At 45.2% G+C, this 26,352-nt stretch overlaps 4 protein-coding genes and 1 long non-coding RNA gene across 11 annotated transcripts in view; 4 read left to right on the top strand and 1 right to left on the bottom strand.

The window, feature by feature from the left end:
- Positions 1 to 5,751: 5,751 nt before the first annotated feature.
- On the top strand, positions 5,752 to 7,451 carry LOC125720474 (uncharacterized). Its single transcript, XR_007385474.1, has 3 exons — positions 5,752 to 5,829; positions 6,177 to 6,244; positions 6,620 to 7,451. It is a non-coding gene; the product is annotated as an uncharacterized LOC125720474 (long non-coding RNA).
- A 3,182-nt stretch (positions 7,452 to 10,633) lies between these two features.
- zfp91 (ZFP91 zinc finger protein, atypical E3 ubiquitin ligase) lies at positions 10,634 to 16,872 on the top strand. 2 transcript variants are annotated; one of them, XM_048995900.1, is made up of 12 exons: positions 10,634 to 11,348; positions 11,753 to 11,787; positions 12,550 to 12,684; positions 12,846 to 12,882; positions 13,168 to 13,254; positions 13,404 to 13,481; positions 13,562 to 13,717; positions 13,926 to 13,976; positions 14,403 to 14,481; positions 14,574 to 14,688; positions 14,795 to 14,894; positions 15,286 to 16,872. In XM_048995900.1, the coding sequence occupies exons 1-12, from the start codon at positions 10,969 to 10,971 to the stop codon at positions 15,944 to 15,946; spliced, it is 1,914 nt and encodes a 637-aa protein (XP_048851857.1). In that variant the 5' UTR covers positions 10,634 to 10,968; the 3' UTR covers positions 15,947 to 16,872. The 2 variants fall into 2 exon arrangements, with proteins under 2 accessions (XP_048851857.1, XP_048851858.1); XM_048995901.1 differs by lacking the exon at positions 10,634 to 11,348 and adding an exon at positions 11,592 to 11,619 and having other exon boundaries at positions 11,753 to 11,845.
- A 110-nt stretch (positions 16,873 to 16,982) lies between these two features.
- Positions 16,983 to 18,793, bottom strand: si:ch211-113e8.11 (uncharacterized). The gene is made up of 2 exons (XM_048995902.1): positions 18,127 to 18,793; positions 16,983 to 17,725 (listed from the first exon to the last, which is right to left on the bottom strand). Exons 1-2 carry the CDS (start codon positions 18,198 to 18,200, stop codon positions 17,098 to 17,100), a joined length of 702 nt encoding a protein of 233 aa, XP_048851859.1. The 5' UTR covers positions 18,201 to 18,793; the 3' UTR covers positions 16,983 to 17,097.
- A 1,500-nt stretch (positions 18,794 to 20,293) lies between these two features.
- On the top strand, positions 20,294 to 24,999 carry cntf (ciliary neurotrophic factor). 5 transcript variants are annotated; one of them, XM_048995727.1, is made up of 5 exons: positions 20,294 to 20,449; positions 21,124 to 21,241; positions 21,439 to 21,574; positions 23,482 to 23,772; positions 24,069 to 24,999. In XM_048995727.1, the coding sequence occupies exons 3-5, from the start codon at positions 21,458 to 21,460 to the stop codon at positions 24,342 to 24,344; spliced, it is 684 nt and encodes a 227-aa protein (XP_048851684.1). In that variant the 5' UTR covers positions 20,294 to 20,449; positions 21,124 to 21,241; positions 21,439 to 21,457; the 3' UTR covers positions 24,345 to 24,999. The 5 variants fall into 5 exon arrangements, with proteins under 5 accessions (XP_048851684.1, XP_048851685.1, XP_048851681.1 ...); XM_048995728.1 differs by adding an exon at positions 22,785 to 22,981 and having other exon boundaries at positions 21,124 to 21,574; XM_048995724.1 differs by having other exon boundaries at positions 21,124 to 21,574.
- A 151-nt stretch (positions 25,000 to 25,150) lies between these two features.
- The window catches only part of si:dkey-117m1.4 (uncharacterized), a 14,229-nt gene continuing 13,027 nt past the window's right edge, over positions 25,151 to 26,352 (top strand). For both annotated transcript variants that reach the window (XM_048995723.1, XM_048995722.1), the window contains exon 1: positions 25,151 to 26,352. This exon is cut by the window's right edge. The gene's annotated coding sequence lies outside the window, so the exon portion shown is untranslated.

Here is a 26,352-nt window from a genome sequence, read left to right as displayed (position 1 = left end):
ACACGAGATGTCTGCAGATCGAACGCTGTCATCCCATCTGCCTCTGTTGCCTGTCTGAGGATCCTACAGTCTGCTTTTGCACTGATCTTTGTTGGATACCCACTGCTAAGTATGGCAGCAACAGTGCTGAATGTTATACATTTGTAACCTCTCTACCCAACTGTGGACTGAAAGAGACCCAAGTCTTTAGAAGTATATATTAACCCTTTCTAGTTTCAATAACTCTGCTTCTAAGGTTCTCTCAGAATCTCTTTCAGTCAGACCATCCATCCATCTATTTTCTAAACCGCTTATCCTACTGGGTCGCGGGGGGTCCGGAGTCTATCCTGAAAGCAATGGGCATGAGGCAGGGAACAACCCAGGATGGGGGGCCAGCCCATCGCAGGGCACATTCACACACCATTCACTCACACATGCATTCCTACGGGCAATTTAGCAACTCCAATTAGCCTCAGCATGTTTTTGGACTGTGGGGGGAAACCGGAGTACCCGGAGGAAACCCCACGACAACATGGGGAGAACATGAAAACTCCACACACATGTGACCCAGGCAGAGACTCGAACCTGGGTCCCAGAGGTGTGAGGCAACAGTGCTAACCACTGCACCACCATGTTCTTAGGGTCACCTTCCAGTCAGATCATATTACACTTGAACACTCTTACACAACTCTTTTGTGAGAAGGTACCCAAAAGGTAATGATTTTTCACCACAGCATTGCAGGTCAAACCTGCACTTGAACTAATTGGAACAGCAGACTCCACTTACCTACTTATCAAGAACTTGTCATCCTGCATATCCTAGTTTTTCCATTAATTACCTTGATTGATTAAACCATTTCTTCCACAAACATAGAGCAATGGAAAATGGAGTGAGAGCTTTTTAGCAATTAAGCTTACTTTATTTATCATTATTAATGAAATCAGATCATAGGAGCTATCGATTGTTTCTTTTATGTGTAATTGCATGTTACGTCGGACCAGAAACAAAGAAATCAGAATCGGAACTCACTCGGATTTTGTTCTGCTTTTTCCAGTCATCAGCATTAAACAACTTGTTTTCATTATTTATAATCAGTCACCTTTGGCTCAGAGGGGAAGTGATACAATTAAATTGGAATCAGAATCACATCCTGTATTGTTTGCCAAGTATCAAGTGTATAAGGAATTCCTCTTGGCATACGTGTCAAAATAGTGTCAATCCAATAATAGGTAAAAACAAAAAAACGAAAAGATCTACCAGATAAAAGATATGCAAGAGATAAATAAAGCATACATAGACTATACGCAAGCAAACTGCGAATAGGTACGTGCAATGTATGTGCAATGTAACAGTGTACCCACTTGAGTGCAATCGTGCATGTGTACTGATTGCAGTGGTGGAACTGGTAAAAGTTCCAGTGTGGAAGGATTAATGTCCTGCCACTCTTCCGCATTTGTGCGTTTCTGTGTCTCAACTTACATTTCTCAGCTTATTAAATTTATTAGGCTAATTCTTGCTGTGTACTGATGTTGTGAGTCGTCATTCCGCAGGAACTATAGTGGGGGGGGGGGGGGGGGGGGGGGAGAATGCCACGGAGAACACCCAGATGTGACACCTGTTTGCTGACTTTGTCATCAGCAGTGCTGCCAGCTGGGCATTTCTCCTTCGCAGTGCTCATGCTGTGAGAATGAGCTGTACGTGAATAACTCTCTTGTGAGCCATTCATACCTAAGATGTTAACCTCCCTCCAACAAGAAGGTGTACGTTTCAGAAAAGTAATGTTCTGCTACTTTTACATAAATGTAACTACCTTACATGTTTTTCCTCCACATAACTGACTTGTGGACACCAAATATCCAGAACATCAATAGAAACTTATCAAATCTTTTGCACAGCATATCAAGCTAAAAATGACGGGGGAAAAAATGTTTGCAACAGTTTATTCATTGACAACAAAGACAACAAGAAATGGTAATTCAGGCGTCGTTGCTGTCCTCTGTATCTGGTACGACCTCCATGTGCAGCTATGCAAACAGTGCCTCGCTGATCTCATATTCTGCATTAAGGTTACCTGTGACAGCCTGGGGTATCTTGTCCCACTCTTCCAGTAGTGCCTGTACCAACATCTGTCCCTTAGTGGGACGTGGCACCCTGGAGTGTCAGCTATGAACATGTCATGGGTGCTAAATAGGATTCAGGTCTGACGAGCACGGTTTCTGCTGAGCTGTTTCTGCTACACCTGTGTGAGCTGAGCAGCATGAGGACAAGCAGTATTATGTTAAAATACGGTGATGTCCTGGTGCTGCTGCAGAAAGGGGACTACATGCCCCTATTGCCCAAAGGTATGGCTGTAGGAAGGGGACTACATGCCCCTATTGCCCAAAGGTATGGCTGTAGGAAGGGGACTACATGTCCCTATTGCCCAAAGGTATGGCTGTAGGAAGGGGACTACATGCCCCTATTGCCCAAAGGTATTGCTACAGGGAGGGGACTACATGCCCCTATTGCCCAAAGGTATTGTTACAGGAAGGGGACTACATGCCCCTATTGCCCAAAGGTATTGCTGTAGGAAGGGGACTGCATGCCCCTATTGCCCAAAGGTATTGTGACAAGAAGGGGACTACATGCCCCTATTTACCAAAGATATTGCTACAGAAAGGGAACTACATGTCCCTATTGCCCAAAGGTATGGCTGTAGGAAGGGGACTACATGTCCCTATTGCCCAAAGGTTTTGCTACAGGAAGGGGACTACATGCCCCTATTGCCCAAAGGTATTGATGCAGGGAGGGGACAGCATGCCCCTATTGCCCAAAGGTATTGTTACAGGAAGGGGACTACATGCCCCTATTGCCCAAAGGTATTGATGCAGGGAGGGGACAGCATGCCCCTATTGCCCAAAGGTATTGTTACAGGAAGGGGACTACATGCCCCTGTTGCCCAAAGAAATTGTTACATGAAGGGGACAGCATACCCCTATTGCCCAAAGGTATGGCTGTAGGAAGGGGACTACATGCCCCTATTGCCCAAAGGTATGCCTGTAGGAAGGGGACTACATGCCCCTATTGCCCAAAGGTATTGATGCAGGGAGGGGACAGCATGCCCCTATTGCCCAAAGGTATTGTTACAGGAAGGGGACTACATGCCCCTGTTGCCCAAAGAAATTGTTACATGAAGGGGACAGCATACCCCTATTGCCCAAAGGTATGGCTGTAGGAAGGGGACTACATGCCCCTATTGCCCAAAGGTTTTGCTACAGGAAGGGGACTACATGCCCCTATTGCCCAAAGGTATTGATGCAGGGAGGGGACAGCATGCCCCTATTGCCCAAAGGTATTGTTACAGGAAGGGGACTACATGCCCCTATTGCCCAAAGGTATTGATGCAGGGAGGGGACAGCATGCCCCTATTGCCCAAAGGTATTGTTACAGGAAGGGGACTACATGCCCCTGTTGCCCAAAGAAATTGTTACATGAAGGGGACAGCATACCCCTATTGCCCAAAGGTATGCCTGTAGGAAGGGGACTGCATGTCCCTATTTCCCAAAGGTATGGCTGTAGGAAGGGGACAGCATGCCCCTATTGCCCAAAGCTATTGCTACAGGGAGGGAACCACATGCCCCTATTGCCCAAAGGTATTGTTACAAGAAGGGGACAGCATGCCCCTATTACCTAAAGGTATTGATGCAGGAAGGGGACTACATGCCCCTATTGCCCAAAGGTATTGATGCAGGAAGAGGACTACATGCCCCTATTGCCCAAAGGTATGGCTGTAGGAAGGAGACTGCATGCCCCTATTGCCCAAAGGTATGGCTGTAGGAAGGGGACTACATGCCCCTATTGCCCAAAGGTATGGCTGTAGGAAGGAGACTGCATGCCCCTATTGCCCAAAGGTTTTGCTACAAGAAGGAGACAGCATGCCAATTACTCATTTTAATTTACATCAGTTTGTGTGGATATTCGCAACTTTGAAGGTGGCAATTTAGACGCACAATTCTAACAAATATGCATGTTAGACAGTCAATTTATGAATGTGCTTTGAGATCAAAAATATCCCAACAGTCATACCAATTATGTTAATGTCTCAAAGCCTTAAAAAGCATTAACACCTTTGGGGGCGCTGTGTGGCTCAGTGGGTTAGGCCTCTGTGCCTATGATCAGAAAGGTGAGTGACAGGAGACCAAAAAAAGTTTGGAATATAATTGGGTTACTCTAGGTTGGGGGCTCAATACGACATACTTTCATGGGGCCCAAAAACAATAGTGGCAACCCTAGGCAAATACTGTACCTGTGTGCCTGTCACTGGACCGCAGGCCTGCAGTGGCCAATTCAAGACTCAGAAACTAAATAATTTAACAAAGTTAAAATGCATCTGGTCGAAAACTAAATAATTTTTCAACTTTAAAATTCTATAACAACACTTCAGAACATTAACCAGTGAGTTTTCTCACACATACACACACATAAGAGACCACGATTGCCCTGCAGAGAGGAACGCGCAAAAACGTGACAGTGTAAGATTGTTAGAACTGAGTGAGCGCAGTGCGCAATTGCAGAGGCGGTATCAAAGTTCAAGTTGAGACTGAATGCTTGCCCACATCCCCCCTCCCCCACCCACCCCCCATGGTGTTTAAAGCAACGACCAAAGGATAGAAACCATGCCAGACGAGCTGCACCACTGGCGCCCCCTATCTGAGAGAAACTGAAATGAGCCGTTTGCTAATTCGCCGTCCCCTAGGAAAGATGGCGTCCTAGGCCGCCCCCTGTGCACTGCTCCACAGAAAGAGCATAACCACTATAAACTGACTTGCTTCACCAGGAAGATGCGTGCATGAAAATATGAGCTGGGTGACAGTATTAGGTGAGCCGGTGATCACACTCCCTGCCCCCGAGGCTTTCACTTCTCCTTGTGGCACTGTCGTGCATGCTGACCCAGCCTCCTAATCTGCTTAGGAGGACCGAAAACAGTTGAAGGTTAAGCCACCTATAAATCTGCTGTTTACAATTATGAATAAAGCACAGGAAACAGTATGTGATTGGTTAAGTCGGGAGACATCATAGTCACTTAGAAATACCGCATGGAAAACCTTGTAGACGACCTTGTGAAAAGCCCAGATTTTTTTGTATGCATATAAAACAGTGTCACACCTGAGCACCTCCACAAACTGCTCATCATCATTCTGGGCTCTTAGTGCTAGCTCTATTCTCAGGAAACATTAGCACTGGCTAAAGTAAGCCGGTCGAGTAGGACACAGCCATGTTTAGGGGCCTTGATGAATGGATTGTACACTTTTTCAAATGTCCCAAGAGAACGCGATATGAAATAGGAGCCTCACCGTGTCCCATAAGGAGCCTAAATGAATTATATTCCACTGAACTTTCTTTTCTTTCACATACTTTTAGGCTTGATTCTTTCACAGTAATTTTTCAAGAATATCTATGCTCAAGGGCTGAGGTTTGGTTTCAACACTGGTAGGAATCGAATCAGCCCTGAAGTTTCCTGACATGTCCCTGTCATCCACACCGAAATCTACACCCTTGACCGTGCAAATGTGTTGGGCTCCGAAATAAACAAAAATAAACTAATAAACAAAGGCTTTTCCATATTTAGTGTGGCAGAACCCAAAAAAAAAGTCAAGAGCGTGAAAAAAAAAAAAATCAACTTTAATTTGGTCGTGGGGGCGTGGCTTTTGCTCAGTTCATTATTGGCTACAGAGCTGTGGGCACGTGGCTGGGAGGAAACATCTACCACCACCTTGTAATAAATATTCCCATGCCAACATCAGCGAGGAAACTTGAAGAACATTCTGGGATGAAAAGAACTGTCCTACGTAATAACTGGACAACACTGAGTAAGCATTTATGTATTAATTTTATTGAGCAGAATAACATAATAGATGTGAGGATTGTAGATTGTTGAAATTCATGTCTTGTTGAAACATAGCCTTTCCAGTAAAATAGCCCTATTAGATTTTTCAAAATGCCTTTCTGCCAGTGTTAAGTATATTGCAGCTGGAACTCATACAAAGACAAAGTAGCTAGAAAGTTAGCAAACGTCTCATCACCAAAAGTTGTCCAAACTTGAGAACTGTTGCCATCAGCTGCTGTTTCCAAATTCTTTACAAGAGACTGTGGCTTTATGTTAAAAATTAATGAATAAACTGTTTGAGAATTACTTTATTTGTTCCACTCTTTCCAGCTCAGTTCGAAGACAACCATCTAGTATGAAGCTAATGAGATTTACTCCTGTGACCAGTCTGCTGCTTGGTAAGTGATTTTGTCAAATAAATGCTGTTGGCTTTCTGGTCTCGGGAACTTTTCATCCAACGAACCCCCTGCGAGGTGGGGGAGGGGGGGTTGGTCGCAGTCCACCTTGGCAGATTTCATCCACCGGGGTGAAGGGGCACCTCAGTAGATTTTGGCGATTGGAGGTGGGGGCTGGGTAGATTTCATCCATCAGGGGCAGAGTCCCCCTCAGTAGATGTATCATTTATTAATTTATCAATCGACCATTTACAGTTTACCATTTACATTTACGGTTATAACGGAATTTCTTTCCACGTTTTTTTTTTTATGGACATGCACTGCAAATCATCTCGCGACTCACACTGATTTATTGACTGTATTTCTTCCCTCCTTCAGTGACAGTTCTGCAGTTTTCGTATGCAGTTGCTGAAACCATGGATTCAGATGCGACAGATGCCACGATCGGATCAGATACGGCAGCCACGACACTGAGCCCAAACTCCGGATCACATACGACAGACGCCGGATCAGATATGGCAGCCACGACACTGAGCCCGGACTCCGGATCACATAATTCAGACACCGGATTAGATATGGCAGCCACGACACTGAGCCCGAACTCCGGGTCACATACGACAGGCGCCGGATCAGATACGGCAGCCACGGGATCAGACACAACTAACACAGGATCAGATGCGACAGACGCCGGATCAGATACGACAATCGCGACATTGATCCTGATTGATGAATCAGATGCGACAGCAACGACACATATCACCGAATTCGATATGGCAGAGACGACAATCAGCCATGGCACCTCCGTGACCATAACAAAATGCTCTTTTGTGCTGACTCTGGTGTCTGTGTTACTCATATCAGCTCTGCAGTCATTGTAATACGAATGCATTTTTATTTTTATATTAATTCACATGAAAAGGACACTGTATGCACACGTTACTGTCTCATTCGTGAAATGCCTAAGGTAACATGTAACCCAACTAGGCCTATTCAACTGCGCAACTGGTGTCGAGTAAGTACGCAGTTCAGCGATAATTATTTCTGGTAATTAGCATATTCTGAGTACAGGAGCGAAGGCAAATATGAAGGCTGGGTCCAAAAATTGGTGATAATAAATAATATGTTCATCAAACAATATTTTTATATTCTGTTCCTATGTTTCCATAAAACAGACTGTCTGCAATGAAACAATAAACACTATATAAATTGCCTTAGTTTTGTCTTCTCACTTTGGCATCAGCTTGCCTTTCTTCAATACACCGTTGCTTCGCTTTTTAGAAGTTTGCAGAGGAAATTGCTGTGAATCATTCGCCTCCCACTGGTTAGTCATGACACCCTAACGAATGGAGGAAGCCTCACTGTAGTGTAAAGATCACTCTCCAAATGGAGAACCTTCCTAGCAGCCTAAGAGCCCCTTTCGGAGCAGAGGGTGGCTCTAAATGTGAAATGCCGTCCTCACTGTCGCTGCTTGCTTGCAATGGAGCTGAGACCGATACTGACTGCATTTCACTGCTTGCTGTGTGTCGGACGGGGACGAGAGCATCCGGGGACGGAGGTACCCAGCCTCCCTTACAGGTTCTTTGCTTTCCTCCTTGTGGTTTCCACTTGGCCTGATGGCAAAATGACTCTTTTATTTTTGGTCCTCCACATTGTGCTTCTTCAGATCACATGCATTGTAACAAACAGATAACTTTCCGATTCCCTAGGAAAGTGTCACTACCCGCGTCACCCAGGCAAACTTCAGTACTTAATCTCAGTTTGCCTGTGATGGTGCACCACATGCAGGTGGAGAGGTAATGGCTTGCTTAGCTGGCACCCCCTCAGAAGATGGCGGCAGCCACCTTTGTTGCCTAATAGGTTGCCCGGCACTGGCCGTTGTGATGGCATGTTGTGAAGTCATGCGTTGTGATGTCACAACTGGAGCAGACATACGGCAGCGCGATTATGGACCTGCTTCCTTACATCCTGCAGGTTCTGGGAAGGGTGCAGCCAACACCCATGGCTTGCTAAGCTACCTGCCCAGAGTCAGCTGAAAAAGCATGTGCGGTTCTCCTGGATGTAGGGATGGGCTCAGGCATGACGAGACATTCATGCTCACGGCCCTACCCGGAGTAATGAGCATCAGAAGATTCAGAGCTATAATGGTTAGCAGTCAGCTGCCTACGAATCTTATGATGTGCGCTTTGGAGATCCACCAGCGGCCATCCTACAGGTCCGCTCAGGTGACCGATGACCATCTCTGTGTGCGTTTGGCACTTTCTAGGCGCCTCTCTGCCCTTCGATGGCTTGTCATGCAGCAAACCCAGCTGCGGGGCAGAGTGTAATGTACGGCTGACATATTCATGGAGGTAAGGCAAAAATAAGAACTATGTAAGCGAATGGGCACCATGTCAGCTGTCATTATGCAGCACATTAACAAATGGGGCCATTGCATTTTAATTTAGCAGATGCTTTTATCCAAAGTAAAATATAGTTGAGAACACAGTGCCAGCCAGTCCCTCGAGCAATCGGGGGTTAAGATCCCCACTCAGGGACTCAAATGCGAGTTAATTCTACCGACCTTGGAATTTGAGCTGGTGACCTTACTGTCACAAGCACAAGTGTTCAAACCAGCTGAACCACCTGCTAATGCGACACATTTTGGATAATGCATTCACACTGTGCCTCAGACCCTATTTTTTTTTTTTAACTATGCTGAATGTGTTTTGTGAAAATGACGGTGATGTTACAAGTAAAGATATTTGGAGCAGATAATAGCATGGAAGACAGGGGAAGGTCTCTTTCTTCCCTGTAACACCAAGCGCTGCACACAGCCATTCTGCCAACACCCCATGTAGGCAGAGATACTTCCTGCAATTACCTGCTGTGTGTTCACATCGGCTTGTGCTCAATTCATCCATTTGAAGGTTAGGGTTAGGGTTAGGGTTAGGCTTTTTGGATCAGGTTTTTCTCATAGAAACCAGTTAGGTTCCTTTTAACTGGTGACCTCAAGAATGACAAGGGGCCTTCATGTCACATGGGAACATGGGGATTTTTTAAAGCTGATTCACTTTACTGAGCTTTGTATAGTCAGAAGACGTTTGTTCACGTCCGTAAGTAGGCGCACCCGGCTGCCCTCTGTCTGCTTTTCCGTCATCTCTGCTTTAGGGCCAATCGCCGTCTGCTGCGCTGCTCAAATTCTCTTAATTGAGAAGCAGAGCGATCTTACTGCCACGCCTACCAGCTGTTTCACAGATTATTATGAGATTCTCTGTATTCTACATCAGGAACATTTTCAGCAATTAAGATGCAAGACTTGTTTCTCCACTGCTCCACCCATTTACCTGCGGCTTCTTCTCAGTATCGCACACATCCTGTATCATTACTGCCTTACTCGCTGTATTAACTTGTATGGAGAACTCAAATCTATATAAACATATATATATATATATATATATATATATATATATATAAAACCTTATTACAACTAGAACTTCTTCCATTACAAACACTACTAGTAACTACCATGATTGTCAAATATCATTCAGTCTTTCTCTATCAGACATATTCAGCTTCATAATATGTAATCATGCTATCGATTAAGAGGTTTTAACAAAAGTGTTTTGTTTAGTTACATATACAAAGCACACTTATAACATGAATTCAAGACTAAAAAAGTTGATAGGACAGATATGATCATAGAGTAGGTACCATACTATGTATGATCAAAATGTGTGAGTCTCAGTAAAGCCACTTCTCTTACGCATGGGTAAGAGCGAAAATGTTGATGAAAATAATAAAATACCTCCATAAAAGCATAATGGAACAGTTGGCCCACTGTTCAGTATGAATGAAACCTTTGCAGCATAATTTACCTTAATCAAATGTTTATGAGTGTACGCAGGCACATATCAATACTAGGGCCCCCCACTCTTCCAGTATAATGACTGTTTGCAGCCAAGAGGGCCCCCCAAACCATGTATTGCATGTAGGGTAGGTATAGCTACTGTTATCCTTAAAGGGCCGATGTGTATCCAGGTGTTCGGGTTAACCTTTAGCTCAACTGTTCAAACCCACGTGCGAGAACTCTCCAGTCAATCAGTCCTCTAATTATTAACCTAATTGGGGAGTTGCAGCAAAAACCTGCATACACAACAGCCCTTTCTGTATGATTGCCCATCCGTACTGAATGGTCACTAAAATATAAAAATATTTAGGCAAACTGGATTATTAACTTTAAATTATATCATCATGCATGACTGACACCTAGTGGCCACTTATAAGCCGTACAAACGACATCCAAACATGGCTTGTTGGGCGGAACTCGCTGCTTAATAGACTACAAATCCCACAAAACATAACAGGGAGACGTCACGCGTTACGCATATATATATATATTTTTGTTTATTTGACTTAAAGGAGACGCAACAAAAGCGCAGGGAATCCGTGTAAGCGTAGGGTGGTCACCCCCTTTCTTTTCTGTAGCTTTAAGAAACAAAAAAAGTGTATAGCTGTTTAAAATAAATATCGAAACTAAATAGATAACTTAAAACTTATTTATTTAGCTAGCGGGAAAATGAATTAGGCATTAAGCTGGCCATTCTCAGAAGAGTGGTGTTTCGCTACAGACAACGGTGATGATATTTTTATAGTTGGCGTACCGTTCTGCTGCTAAAGAGTGGCTCTCCTCTATCGGTTTAAGAGCAAATAAGTCAATTCAGGGGAACGGGTGGGAGATAAGGAAGGGCATGGACTCGGAGAAAAGCCGAGCCGAGGCGAACAACGCCGGAAAGAGCGGAGAGAGCGAACTCATCGGTGAGGAGGCCGCGGCAGCATTCACGACCTCTGCCGCGGCGCCCTCCCGAGGCAAAATACTGCGAGGACGTGGGGTGAGTCGCTCGAAGACCGGGGTGCTCTCTGTAGGCCTTTCTGATCAAGGATTAGTTACGTCGGGCACCGGAAGGGTATTACGGGATCGCTCGGCCCGAGCCAAGGCTGGGAGACATGCTGAAGACAGCAGTAACGCTAACAGCCAGAGGAAGTTTGCGTATCCGAGGCGTAGGAGGAGCACCGCAGCCCGCGTCGGCAATTCAGGGGACGTGGGGGATGACAGCGGCCTGTCGGTGGAGTGAGTATATTTAAATGCTGTTGGCAGTAATCCATGTTTACGTGCTGTTCGCCTGGACAGACTGCGCACGGCTGCCGTTCTGCAGCATCCGGTCATCGGCTTTTGGGTGTGCAGCCGAGCTCGCTTTATGGTTTCGTGTTTATGCCACGAGCGGCGGAGCGCGTGCTCTCACATGACGGTTGGCGAGTCCCGCCCTCGAGGCGACCTCCACCTGTCTCGCGGGCGCGCGCGCGCCGTCCCCGCGGGTGGCGGCCAGCGATGGCTGTGGACGGTTCGTGGCGGACACGTGAAGCCGTTTGCAGACCGAACTTCTCTATGCTAGACTGTTTTTAAAAGCTCATGTTTGGCTATCGGATTACTCTTCTAACCTGTTTCATTTCTGTTTTTTTGTCCTCCCCCTTTAGTTCCGAGGAGAAAAAACATGCCCCGGGTGTTAAAGGTACCTTCTCGAACTGGACTGTGGGCGCCATTATGTTCGGGCTGCGCTGAAGTGTTCAGTCAGTGTTCCCGCATTGTACTGTATTAATTTTCTCTCTCAGTACTGTTTTTTTGTACAGTAGTATTCAGTCACTATAGTACTGTATTAACACACTCTAAGTGTTAAGGAACAGTAGTGTTAAGTCCCCTGTACTGCATTAACTCTCTTACAGTACAGTGTTAATGAGTGTTCAGCCACTGTATCTGTACTGTACTGTTTTAACCCTCTCTCTCAATACACTGTTAATGTTCAGTAGCATTCAGTCACTCTATCTATGCTGCACCATATTAACCCTCTATCAGCACAGTGTTAAAGTACAGTAGTGTTTACACTGCTGATGATGTGTCCCGAAATTTACATCTTCCCCATGTCTGAGATACAGCTCCCATTCCTCTCAACATCAAGGGAAATCTCTTGTGTGTACCATTCATTGGCACAACGGAAAGTTTAACGTTTAACGTCATGTCCTGTGTTTCATGATTCTGAGTTACTGTATCTGTACTGTATGAACCCTCTCTCTCTGTACAGTGTTAATGTTCAGTAGTGTTCAGTCTCTTTCCCTGTGCTGTATTAACTCTCCCAGTATAGCGTTGAGCTGGTTGCTGACCACTGGGGTCTAATAATAACCTGCTCTCTGCCCTGTACTCAACGCAGTGTTGCACTGCAGTGCCTCTGGCCTTGTGATGCTCCTTTTGTGCGATAAGCCCACCTTGTGCCCTGCAGCCGTGCAGTTAGCCAGACCCCGGAGAATGCGACGGCCTGCGTTGCTGTGCGGCCCCCGCGTCCCTTCCGCCCGCAGCTCCCGACCTTGTCCCACGTCACTGTGCAAGAGCGAGCCGGGCACTGAGGCATCCTGTGGTATGTCAGGCTTGCCATGGCCCTGGGTGCCTTTCACTTCCTCTCACCCCTTTGCTGATTATCTGCATGTGTCAATGTCTGTTTAGGCAAGAGTGTCTTTGCATGTGCCAACCTGTGTTCCAACTGCTGTAATGTCACCTTCACTCTGTGTTTGGTTTCAGTGGCAGACAAGGCTGTGGCCGACAGTGCCCAGGCCAGGTGAGTGATGGGCTCTTATGCACTGCCGCAGTCTCTGAGGCGCTTTCTGGAGCCGTGCTGAGGTAAAGGCCTCGGTGTATATAGTGGCTCGCTGCAGATAGGGGTCAAGATCTACAGCACAGATTGATACAGACACACCAAAATTCAGTCAGAATTCACGTTCCCATGCATTCGTATAAAATCTGAACATCTGTCGAAATAAACACTGCAGTTGGTTAATAGCTAATACATGTAATCAGTCTGACTTTTCACATTCTTTTAATGAGTATCCTATAATTATCTCAGTGATGAGGAAGATGAAGTGATGGATGAGGAAGAGGCTTCTTTTGTGGATGACCTGACAGATCAGAACTACATACCTTACATCGACAGGTACAGTTCACTGTGCGAGTATGAGCAATCCATTTACTACCTATAGTCCTAGCTTACTTGTATTCCCAAATATGAATTATTCCGTTATTGTGATTGTCAAAAGGGAGGTAATCCTCTTTTTGCAAGTGCACTTAAAATATCTCTTCCAGTGAGGAGATTACCAGTGAGGAAGATCTTCCTTTCAGGGATGACCTTAATGATCAGAGCTATGAACCACAGAACAAGAGGTAATTTTCTCTGTGTGCATGAGTGCATGTGTGGGAGCAAGTGAGAGACAGAGCAAGATTTGCCTTTCCCTCTCTCACAGGACCAACCCAAAACCAAGACGCAAACCTGCAAAGCCCCCAAAGGAGAAAAAAGAAAAAGTGTGTGATAAAGGGACAGATATAAAAAAAGAGAGAGGAGAGGAGATGGATGTGAAACTGGAGAACGAGTTTGGGGATACGACAGAGCCACCTAGGAAGTGAGTGATGCAATATGGATTGGAGATGATAGGTGGTGAGAAGGTGGTTCACACTGATTGAAAGGTTCCTGCCATCTCCTCACGCCTGCAGCCTTAGGCAGAGCACATTACCTAAATTACTGAGTCTAGCTGTGTAAACAAGCAGTAAAACTGTCTGATAATTGAAGTGGATGAGGATGGACGTGCAGTAACTGATTTCTTATTGTAGAAGAGGAAGACGACGGAAAGATGATAAAAGCCCTCGTCTTCCAAAAAGAAGGTAAAGTTTTACCATCAGTTTGTATTGAGGCTGTCACGCTGACTGATTCCACGGCACAGCATACCACACTGGGATAAACACAAGTGAAGGACATTGGTTAACAACAGGCTGTTTGGATGGCTGTTTGGACACGCACATCACACAGTGTGTGATAAGTGAGACTGAATGGTGGAACTAAAGCCTGTGAGCTCCATGACTGCTGCTATCCAGCAGGGGGCGAAGGTATCACCACCTTGCCTTTCTCATGGTTTGTGGCACAGAGTGCACAAACCTCATGTTATGTTAGAGAGAGCCTCTGAGATCTTATAGGAAGTGAATGAGTCTCTTGAGTTTGTGCGCCAAACAGATAATCTGTTAGCACTTGATATTTCGTGATGGTTGGGTCTTCCTAGCCCTCAAAGCTGCGCTCTTGTGGTGTTCACACAGGAAGAAGCCGCCCGTGCAGTATGTACGCTGCGAGATGGAGGGCTGCGGCACGGTCCTGGCCCACCCGCGCTATCTGCAGGTTCGCTCTGGTAACCATGGCGAGCGGTTATCACGTTGAGCGTGCGTGGCGGTCCGGCATGACGGACATTCCTTCTCCGCTCATCATTTCAGCACCACATTAAGTACCAGCACCTTCTGAAGAAAAAGTACGTCTGTCCCCACCCCTCATGCGGGAGGCTGTTTCGGCTTCAGAAGCAGCTCCTCAGGCACGCCAAGCATCACACAGGTAAACAGGGAGTAACGCTGCAGAAACTGGAGAAAACGGGTTGAGTACAAATCGGGCACTCCAAAAGGCTGATGGACCATGTGGAGCTGTCTGTCATCTCCTCCAGATCAGAGGGACTACATCTGTGAGTACTGTGCCCGGGCCTTCAAGAGCTCCCACAACCTGGCTGTGCACCGCATGATCCACACGGGGGAGAAGCCCCTGCAGTGAGTCCCTTCCTCTTCCTGTGCTGCCCCCTATGGGCTTCCCCAGCAGTGACTCCAGACCGTGCAACGAACAAGGTAGAAGGATAACAAAAAAAGAATAACATAAGTTAACAAAATAAGTGCTAAAAATATAGAAATCTATAACAAGATAAAACGTTACAGGAAATTATTTGACTAAATATTTAAAGCGCAGTTTGCAGCTGCCTGGTGGAAGGATGTAAGGGAATCTGTGTGTAATATCTGGTATCAGAGGAACTGCTATCATTCAGTCAGGTGAGCATAAGGCCGAATGAGTCTGGAATGAGTGTTTTATCTTATGTTCCAGCTTACAGCACTCTGGGCCTGTAGTGCTCCTGGCTTGTAGCACTTCTGACCTGTCTCTCTGTGCCAGGTGTGAGATCTGCGGCTTCACCTGCAGGCAGAAGGCCTCGCTCAACTGGCACATGAAGAAGCACGATGCCGACGCCTTCTACCAATTCTCCTGCAGCATCTGTGGCAAGAAGTTTGAGAAGAAGGACAGCGTGGTGGCCCACAAGGCCAAAAGCCACCCGGAGGTTCTGATCGCGGAGGCCTTGGCTGCCAATGCGGGCGCCCTCATCACCACGCCGAGCTCTTTGCTGGCTGGGGGGGATGTGGAGGATGGGGGCTTAGGGGTGGAGCCTGCGCCGGAGCCAGTGGAGCAAGTGGTGGTGCTTAACCAGGGAACGAGCCTTCATGCCTTGCAGGTACCCATGTCACTCACCTTGTCCATACCAACTGGCAGCCCACAGCCTCAGCTTCAACTCCTGCCGGGTGTGGCCCCCCCAGCACCACCTCCCCCCCTCCCACCACATTCACAGGACCTTGTGGAGCTTGACTGCTCCATCTCCGGTCCCCCTTCATCTGGTCCGGCTCCCACTCCCCAGAGCTCTGCCTCCCTTGAACATCACGCCGTCTCCGCAGGGGAGGGGGGTATGAGCTGGCAGAGGGAGGATGAGGGCGGTTCAAGACAGGTGCTTCTGGAAAGGCCTGTGGGTCACGTCCAGCATGAGACCCATCATGAACTGCTCTAGATGGCTGACTGCAAGGGAAGAGCCAATCAGGCTGCCACAATTTCTCAGTGGGTGTTATTTTAGAAGAGGAAGACGACAGAAAGATGATAAACGCCCTCGTGGCTTTTGTGGGAGTGGCTATTAAACTGCATGAAACCATGTCCAGACCGCAGAGCTGGATAATTACTTAGACGTTACTACATCAGGGAACAGATCTGATCATTCTTTAATTTTTTTTTTCCAACTTTAATTTTACTGCATCAATCCGTCCCCAGACTTAAATCACTTGCACCTCTGATTCGCTGTGCATGAGAGACAGTGGCGGTTTTGAAGCTGGTTAATGTCAGGGTGGATCTCTCGAATCCCTCTTCACTGCTCCAGCTCTCTGTCATTTCCTGAAGAACCATGTATAATACACTTGGGAGGTGTTCACTGTATTTTACATTTAATTTATTAACTACTACTTGCCGTGTTAAAAAAAAAAAAACATTGTGTTAAAGCATTATATTTAAGTATTATAAATGCCTCCATCAGTTTTGCAACTGAATATGTTATGTGCACTATTTTTAGACTGTTTATGGATTATAATAGCAATTTTAAATGGTTCTCAGTTACAGCACCCCTCCTATCCAGAGTATAATGCAGCTGTCTTTGTAGTTGTAACTCTGACGCCCTCCTCTGTCTGCAAGTTGTAGTTGCAACATTTTTCTGAGGTGCAGCTTCTGAAGCCTGCAGCCGGTGGAATTGTCACGTACTATGGAACCTTTTAGATGTTTATAGCAAAACAAATGTGTGATTAGAATGAGCAGCAGCAGGTAGAGCTGCCCATCCTGGCTGCTGTAACTCATGCAGACTGTCAGGTGTGACTCACCACCTTAACTGGAAGGTTATAGTGGGTGAATACAAATGTCCATTTAATTAAAATGAGACATTTTTTAAATCCTAAATATGACTGGATGTAGTACTCTTTGATTTAACCTACTTTGGCATTTGATGACAGCTTTATTCACATAATACATGTTATTTTCCAAGTGGTACATATAAGGTGTTCACTGAGTGGTATATAAAAACATTTATTAAAGTCATGGGAAGAGACACATCAGTCACCTACAGTGATACTGTTAGTGTCTACTGTCACCTGTACACATCTAAAATGGCAAAGTCTAATGCACTCAAGAAAGTGGACTGAGCCCCTCTTTCTTCCTCTGTGCCTTGTACTGTTTCAGGGCTCTTTTGGGGGGTGTCAGGCCGTCACTCAGCCCCACCTTCCTCTTCCTCTTCGCCCCTTCCTCCAGTACCTCCTTTGAGTCTCCCTCCGGCTCCTCAGCCACGCTCTGTTGGGCCGGGCTGCTGAGATTGCTCTGGTGGCCGCCCATCGGTATCTGCAGGTCGCTGTCGTGGGCAAACTTGCAGCTGCTGCCAAAGCGACAGCGGCCGTCCCGCCGGTATGCGACGCACATGCTGCGGCCCCCGATATGTGAGGGCCGGGCCTGTGTGGTCAGGGGCACGTGTTTCTGCAAGAAGCTTAGCCGCTCCTCCGCCTGCTCTTTGAATGGGTTGGCAAACACGCTGCTGCCAGACAGCACGCTGGGGGGCGGCGGTGGCAGTCTGCCGCCAGGCTGTTGTGTTGCCGAGGCCGGGGCACTGGTCTCCGGCTCAACTGGCACCTCTAGGCCAGTCTGCACGTTGGGATTCTCTTCAGAGTCAGAACTAGAACTGGACCCAAACCCTGACTCCAGTAACAAATTCTGACTCTTCACTTCAGTTCCACTCTCATTACGTCCATCCGTCTCATGCTGGCTAAAAACAAAACACATTTACAGATCTATTAAATATTTTTCCTACTGCATCTGAACATATTCCGATATCTTAATATTCACAGTAAAATGTGAATCTGCCTATACACAATCGGACAGTGTACTGTGTCCAGTGGACTAAGTTAATGGTGGCAAAGACTAGTTACAGGACACAGGTACAGCTTCCGCAGTTCAGTCCAGCAGGTGGCGCAGTGGTTACAAACGTGTCTGGTGTCCTGGGGCGACCCTGCTATGACAGCAAGAATACGTAAAATATATAATGATATACAAATATGATTCCCAGCCTTGGAAAGGAAAATCATGAATATTACACATAGCGGGCGTGAGAATAACTATCTATGCTCATACATTACGGAAACAGCGCATGTGGTGTCTGCATCTTACCCTTGCTCCCCAGCGTCGCTGTCCGAGTCGGACGACGAACCGTAGCCCACCAAAGGAATCGATTTCGCTGACATGCCGTGTTCCCCTTAGTTGGCCATGCGGATTAATGAAAGGAGCGTTTTCAACCCCTATTCCAACACCCTGGATCGAGCCGTTTCACAGCCGTCTGCGGTCGTCCGATCGGTCCGTAAGTGACCGACCCGCTTAAACGAGCTGGGCAGGGTTCAGCCCGGCTTCGTGCAATAGCTCGACTCTCGAGGACACAGATTTCCTACGTTTCGAACGCGAAGAGGATGGGAAACGAGGGCAGTGAAAATGACAAGCTGCAATAAAGCAACCAGCCGAACCGAGCAGCTCTCGCGCTGCTGGATCGGGTCGAGCGCTGCATATATGTCACTTCCGGTTTCCGCACCCCAGAGCCAGCGCAACATGATAGGCGCAAAGGAGACGTGAGTTTCCCTCCAGCAACAAACGGAGGTGTCCGTGCTTTTATTGTCTGGTCATCAAATTATTTAATTACAAAAAATGAGCCAAAAAGCAACAGTGGCTAGTGGCGACCGCAGAGACCCCACTGTATTCACGTATCTGAGGATTATGCGTCATACCCTGCTCCTGAGTAACACTGCGTATTAAAATGCAGTTTTTAGTATCTTGCTTCATCAGGTCTATTCATAGTTTCCTCGGAACATAATGACATGTCCTAACTTCTCTATAGTGGCGTCATGAAATGCCCCGCCCTTTTGCCTGTGACGTCTCTCCTGCCTGCCGTACTTGCCAGTGATTCTGCATTTTCATCGGGACTTTAATTGGACCATATAAATCAAGACTTAATTAATTTGACTTGCCACTATCGCCTCAGGCTTGCCCTCTGTGGGCATTTGAGACAATGTAATATTGTGAAAATGCGCTATACAACTAAAATTTAATTGAAATATAATGGTGGTGCAGTGGTTATCGCTGTTGCCTCACACCTCTGGGACCCGGGTTCAAGTCTCCGCTTGGTTTACATGTGTGTGGAGTTTGCATGTTCTCCCCATGTCATTGTGGGGTTTCCGGTCCCCCCCCCCCCACACAGTCCAAAAACATGTGGAGGCTAATTGGAGTTGCTAAATTGCCCATAGGTGTGCATGTGTGAGTGAATGGTGTGTGAGTGTGCCCTGCGATGGGCTGGCCCCCCATCCTAGGTTGTTCCCTGCCTCGTGCCCATTGTTTCCGGGATAGGCTCCGGACCCCGCGCGACCCAGTAGGATAATCGGTTTGAAAATGGATGAATGGATGGATGGATTTGACCGGTGGCACCCAGCTATTGCCAACATATACTTTTCAGCCAACTCATTGAATTAACAGAATACATAAGGAAAACATAAAGGAACTTATTCCATTATCATCGCAATTACTTTTATTTATAAAATGCTTTTTGTTATATAATATATTGCTTTATTTAGCCGATGTTCTTGTTCAAAGCGACATGCAAATGAGGGAAGCTTGGGGGCAGGGAGTCCCTGGAACACTTTTGAAATTGTTAGTCAACTGGCTACAGATCTTCGAATGCCTGATGATGTGAAAATAAATAATAAGCATTATCCACCCCTTGCCTTTATACTCAGGATAGGCGGGTATGAAGATGAATAGAAAAACATTTGCATTGAATGTACGGGCAACTTTCTCATGCGACTAATTACTAAAAGCACATAACTGCATTGATGCATTGAACGTCAGGCGAACCGTCGCGTCGGGACAAACGCTTAATGAGAAAAAGCTTAATGTGGTTTAATGTACCAAAACACCTACCAATAATTATCAAATTTCTCACAGACATATCTGGTAATAAAGACTTTCACCTGACAAAAAAAAAAATCAAAAACCCAATGCTATAGGAATATGGACTTTATTTTATGTTAAGCGTTTTCCTCTCCATTGACGCCTGGCCATTATAAGAAAAAAGAAAGCATTAAAAAAGAAAATAATAAATAAATGCAATGGATTGTAAGGTGTTCACATATTTAGTTTATTATTATAATTATAATAATAATAATAACAATAATAATAATAATAATAATAATTATTATTATTATTATTATTATTATTTGCAGACGCCCTCTTCTGAGTACAGGAACCACTGTGTAGGAAACACCCTTGGGACAAGTCGGTACCTATGTCCATCCAATCGCAGTCCTCGATTAATTATTGTTCAACTGCATAGGAGGTGGCAGACACCCCCTGGAAACTAAAGTGCTTGATAAGCAGTGTTTTAGCAGGCAGAAGGGGCGAATGCTGTTGTACTGTACAAGATTTAGGATTTCAGAAGTCTGCGCGTTCATAGGTCGGTATGGTTCCATATTTCTGTTACTTTGAAATTATTTGGAATAGACAGCCATTTGTTTTTTTTTTAATTGCACTATATGTAGCATTCTATTTCCCGAGCAGTCAGTTACTGTGTCAGTCTGGGTAATTTTTTGTGGGTTTTTTTCCGAATATTATTAGTGTAACACCTATAGCAATGATAATAATAGTTTTAAGTGTATCATTCTCCATCAGAACTTGTCAGTATATTAAGTAATGGAGAGCTAAATTCACCTCACAAATAATATTGATTGATCAATAAAAAATTGATCAATTTTGAAATATGTTTTTTTTGTTATTGAATTTTTAATATTTTAATCGGTTATTGCATAGTAATTATTCCTATGGGGATGGTATATTATTTATTCAATATATAGAGCTGGACAATAGCTTTAAAACAATATGCATTTCTGTGAGATAACTATTAGAAATGGCACTAATACAATATTAATCTGAAGTGGCTGCAAAGAAAAGCTGAAAGTCTTTATGACCAGATATGTCTGTGAGAAATTTGGTGCTTATGAGTCGCTGTTTTGGTACATTAAGTTAGGTTGAGCGTTTTCGAATGGCCCTGCGCGTCGCTCCCCCCACTGAGTTGTCCAACTGAAGAGTCTTATGGACTCCAGAGTTTTAAACTCCGCTGTTTTCCTGTAGGAAGGTAGTTGGGGCTGGATGTGAAACCTAACACCGGAATCGGGTAACCTTAAGCTCCGAACAGCGTGAAACATAAACGCCGCACGCTGCAGCTTCACCAAAAGGGGGCATCCAGTCAGTGAGTAGTGCGCATTTCGCGTAGTTTTGATCGGATTAAACTAGCTCATAAGAATAAAAACTTAGTTCAACTTAATGGTCTGAGTTTACGTTGCGTTAGGAGCAGGGAACAGCAGAATGCGCGTGTTTTATCGAAAGTAACAACTGCAAGAAAGTCTTTTTCGATATTAAATTGGCGATTCATTGGAATTCCATTAGTTTTCCGCAGTTTGTGGTTATGGATCTCAGGAGCGGACGCTCCTTGTCGGCGGCAGGTGGATCCTCGGCGGCGTGTAAAACGGCTGAGCTGGCCCACTTGTTGCAATGGGAATGCACTCAACTGTTGGAACTCTACGTAAGTATCCATATTATCACCGGCAAGGGGAGCCGCCGTATCCCATCCACTTACATTAGACATTAGGTCGGAGGGGAGTACATCTCAGGGTTTGCTTAAACATGTTCTACTTCTGTCATGTTTTAGGCCTGCATGTTAGGTTTCATATAATTTTCCTTACCTATATATAATTCTTACATAATTCAGCGATATATATATATATATGTGTGTGTGTGTGTGTGTGTGTGTGTGTGGAACAGGCAGCGAATTTTTCGGTAAGTTCAGACCCACGCAGATTCCGCTGGCGCCGCCTGTGGACACTTTGTGAAGCTTCTGGGCCCTGCTGCCCGTCTTCCTTTCGCCGCCCCCACGCACGGAGTTCGCAAGGGATCAGAAAACTGTCTCCGCTTCCCCTCTGCCTCCGCTGTCACTACCAGTAAACGCAGAGAAAAGGCGCGGCACCGAAGGGAGTCTCATTAAAATCTAGTCCGTACTTGTCCGCGTGCCTCATTTGACGACACATCTTTTCCATTAATTTGCAGACTTTCCAGAAGGGTTTCAAGGTGATCTGGTAGCCGGTGTACAGCCCAGTGGGGCAGAAGCAAAAAGTAGGACTTAATGGTCTCAGAAATACTACTTTTATTACTTTTACATACTTTTAGATTGAACCTGTAGTGTTCTATCAGTATTGACACTTAATTTTCATTTTATTTATGAAATTTATGAAATTTTACATTTTTTTAAGAAAGGACTGAGGGCTGTCCTCAAAGGTCCAATGAAAAATCAGTCTGCCAGCCTTAGATTCAAACCAGCGACCTTCACAGGCACAGAATCCAATCTAAACCCGCCGAGCAATATATCACCCCCCTAATTTTATGTTTTTTTTTTTTATTCCTGAATATTTCATTGTTCTGTTTATGCAAGTATATAATTAGAATCGGTAACTGCTGGTGACAGGTCCCAGATTCACATCCAACCTGCCCCTTCGGTGTGTACGGTGAATTCCGTCAGCTCATTATATTAGTCATTCACATGTTTTCACAACTTTGTAACTCTACATTGAGTTTCGCTGTAATGGGTCAGGTAACTGTTTTCTTCGGTCAGCAAAATATACTTGGGAACCCCCCCCTAAGTCAGTATTATCTTCTAGGGGTACCCCTGTCAGTACACATCTTGTCTGAAAGTACTTTTATACATTTACAGTGAGGTTGGCAGCTTTTCTCATTCACAGGTCTGGAAACACCAATAGAACCACTAGAGAAGGAGAAGTGAATATTACTCCTTAGGCTCAAACATTTGCTCCTGAGCACATCACAGATCACCATGCTACTTCGCACCACTTGGGCCCCATCCTTTGTGTGTGGTGTTTACATGTTGGCCAGGTTTCCACCCAGAGTACAAAGACACACAGTTGAATTTGCCACCTATGTAAGTCCTGCCGTGCACCAGCCACTAGTGCAGGGTCTGACTCTGACGTTGGCCTGTTGATGGATGTTTAGTTTGAATTGTGATGTGATATCATGTCTACGCGGCTACTTGGATGTTGAGATTTAAGTCATGGCTCATTGGCAGACCCTCTTCTGCTCAATCTGCATCTAATGAAGCGAGATGGTAATGCTCCTTTTAAAGTAAAGTACATTCAAGAAGAAATTTAACCCTAATTATATTCAGATTTTCCCCCTAATTTTGGAAATTACATATATTATGTGCCCTGTTTGTCTAAGCAGACTTTCTGCCGTATAGATGACAAGCTATACTGTGTTACTGAAAACAGTCTCTGTATACTTTGTCAAGGTTGTCCTAGTGATTGTTTGCCAAGCTTCATGGTGTCAACTTTGGGTGATTCTTCAGGTAGGGGGACAGCCAGAGCTGGGCAGTGAGTGTCCCTGACTGTTACTCTGCTCCCTCTCACTCTATCTGACCATCAGGAAATGAAGGAACCCTTCATTTTGGAAGTCACATTGCCAGAGGTTCACATCATCACCCTGCCCCAACCGTCATCCGATCTCTCGGTGGACAAGCAGTTGTCGACCATGTGTTCCGCCCTCCATCAGTGCCTCAAGTTACTGGAGACAGTGATGTGTAGGGAGGAGGAGGAGTTCGGGATCCAGGAGGGAGGGGACTACAGGAAAATGCAAAACACAGTGAAAGACAGACTTGGGGATCTGCTCCACTGCATGAAGCTCCTCACGAAGGGGGAGCTTCCTTCTCACACAGAGGTAAAATGCATTTTGTCACACAGTATCTCTGTGATATGAAGCTGTTTGGAAAGGGTTTGATAAATTTGAGTTTTAATGTATTTTAAACAAGGAAGATACATGTGTAGGTAAGACCCAAGTCAAGCCCAGGTCAGTAATATTTATTTAATTTTTATTTTTATTTATGCAGTTGTTTTTTTTGTAAAAGAAAGAACAAAAATAATTTTATCATACTCATTTTTACTATGAAAGTTAATGGTGGTCTCTATTTTCTTGCTCTCCTACATATTTCTGCTTCACATTCCATCCCCTGCAAGCCTACAGACGGCTCAAAAAATGGCAACACATTCGCGCTGAAGATCTGGATCTACAGGGTCCTGCTGGAACTGAAGCACTGGATCAAATGTGCCATCGTAATTCTCCTGAACATGCAGTCCTTGCAAGAGACGAAGCGCAGAGTGACCAGGAAGAGAGGGGCCCGGGAGATGCACGGAAGTGAGGGAGAGGGAGGGAGAGAGAGAGTGTGGAGGAGCACAGGGAGGAGAAGTGCAATGGAGGGAAAGGTTGCAAAGGGGAGGTGTAAGGCAAAATAAAGGTACAGCGGGCGGGCAGCCTGGAGGAGGAGTAAAAGGAGCGTGGTGAAGGACACAAACTGGAGAGGGAAGACGAGCAGGAAGCAGAAATGTTGAGAGGAGCACAGACTGAGAGGCGTGTAAAAATATAGTTAAAAAAAATCAAAATACAGTATATCTACACTGTCGGCCAGAAATGTAGGCCCACCATCAGATATTAAAAAAGGTACCACTTTTCAATAAGGCTCTCTTTTGCCAAATGGTAGTAACTCATTAATAAAAAGAAAACTGTGCTATAACTTGTTTTAAATTGTCTATTAATAATTTACAAAGTGTTACACCTTTATTAATAACCAGGTTATAAACCATTCATATTGGTAGCCTCATTGTGAAGTGGCACCAAAAAAAAAAACAATACACTGCTATGTCAAACTTCTATTAGAAGAAAATATTAGAAATGTTAACAAATGTAAGTGATAGTTTTCAGTACTTTAAAGCTTGTAGTAACACATTATTTAGCCACAAAGGCTGAAACTATTGGTTTTGTAGAAAACACATCAAGTCTGTCTTTAGTGTACTGACATTCACTTTGTGTTGGAATTCTATCTACTAATGTCATAACTTGATTTGCTCTTGGCCTCTCTTGATTGCGTTTTAATAAACTAAACGATAGCCATTTGTCTGCCATGTCCCAGATCAGTTTGTGAGGGGTTTAATGCCTTGTCTGCTCCTCGCTTCAGTCGTCTGTTGTACTGTATCACACTGATAAGTCAGATTTTTTTATAAATATTTGTTATTTTTATGCTTGTGACGGCTAGAAAGGCACCGCTGACAATTAAACAGAGGGGTACAAATTGAAATTTCGAGTGAAGAAGCGTTCTCTCATCGCGAAATAGCCAGAATGTTAAATGTCTCCAAGCATGTCTACAGAGAAAAAGGTTGACAGGAAGCAATATTGACCAGAAACAGTCTGGGGCAGGAAAGTGACATCAAAAGCTGAAGATCAGCACTTAGTTGTGACGTGCAAAAGAACTCGGAAGTTTACTGTAATGGTCTGAGAACTGTGAATTAATGTGAACAGAGGGAAACCTCTTACTACAGTCAAGTGAAGACTGAGAGCTGCTGGGCTGTATGGTCAAGCTGCTGCCAGAAAACCTTTACTTTGTGGTGTTGACCACAGGCCAAACAACACGAACACTGGAGTGTTCAGGACTGGGAGCAGGTCTTGTGGAACGAGTTGGACCAAAAAGTTTGAAATGAGCATCTAGAAAATGAGACACAACTGTTTGCATGCTGGAAAAGGTGCTGGGAGCTTTTGGATACCAAGTTATTTCCAAAACTTGCTGGCAAGGATGCTGTGCATCCGCTGCTGTGATGAAGGCAAGGGGTGGATATTTTGATGAAACTCATACTTTGGCACTCGCCGTCATTATCGTTTGTTTTTGTTTTTGTTTTTTTTAAATCGAAGCCCAAACTTCTGGCCTGTTGTGTATAAATAATTTGCTTTATATCTGTAGTTTAAGTTGGCCAATACTGTGACTTTCCTCACATTTTGGTGAGACATGTCTGAATCGCTGTTACTTCTGTTTTCCAGACTTCTCTCTGGAAGAGGAGTAATGTTATTTTAGCAGATTATATGACATTAAAAGACTGATGACAGATTGGGGTCAGGGGGCAGTATTGCCACATTTTGCGAGTATGAGGATGATTTCAGAAACTCCAGAGCGGCATCCTCACCATGGGAAGCATGCAGACTGTACTCGGTGCAGACAGTCCGGCCCTCGGTTAGGTACATCTCAGGACAGTCAGATTCTGATACCAGCATGGCGTGAGAAGTCCCCTCTGCTGGGTCAGCCGTTCTCTGGGCATGGTCCCCTACACCAGTCCAGTAGGATGCACATTGGCATCCGTGTGTCAAGGCTGGAGACTTTAGCTCTGTCGGTAATTTCTCCAATCTTTTCCTCCTGCCTGCTCACATCCTTATGAAGCTGATTCCCAAATCGGTTTCTGGTACCACTTCTTCGTTGGG

Source organism: Brienomyrus brachyistius, chromosome 25 (assembly GCF_023856365.1).
Source record: "Brienomyrus brachyistius isolate T26 chromosome 25, BBRACH_0.4, whole genome shotgun sequence".
Lineage (NCBI taxonomy): Eukaryota > Metazoa > Chordata > Actinopteri > Osteoglossiformes > Mormyridae > Brienomyrus > Brienomyrus brachyistius.
Note: the sequence above shows the minus strand (reverse complement) of the source record. Positions and strands in the feature narration are given on the sequence as shown.

Coding starts and splice junctions, on each gene's coding strand:
- zfp91 (XM_048995900.1), top strand. CDS start 10,969: ATGGACTCGGAGAAAAGCCGAGCCGAGGCGAACAACGCCGGAAAGAGC. Junction 11,788..12,549: donor ACATGCCCCGGGTGTTAAAG/GTACCTTCTCGA, acceptor TGTGCCCTGCAG/CCGTGCAGTTAGCCAGACCC. Junction 13,718..13,925: donor ACGACAGAGCCACCTAGGAA/GTGAGTGATGCA, acceptor TTCTTATTGTAG/AAGAGGAAGACGACGGAAAG.
- si:ch211-113e8.11 (XM_048995902.1), bottom strand. CDS start 18,200: ATGTCAGCGAAATCGATTCCTTTGGTGGGCTACGGTTCGTCGTCCGAC. Junction 17,726..18,126: donor AGCGACGCTGGGGAGCAAGG/GTAAGATGCAGA, acceptor TTTTGTTTTTAG/CCAGCATGAGACGGATGGAC.
- cntf (XM_048995727.1), top strand. CDS start 21,458: ATGGATCTCAGGAGCGGACGCTCCTTGTCGGCGGCAGGTGGATCCTCG. Junction 21,575..23,481: donor CTCAACTGTTGGAACTCTAC/GTAAGTATCCAT, acceptor TCTGACCATCAG/GAAATGAAGGAACCCTTCAT. Junction 23,773..24,068: donor AGCTTCCTTCTCACACAGAG/GTAAAATGCATT, acceptor ATCCCCTGCAAG/CCTACAGACGGCTCAAAAAA.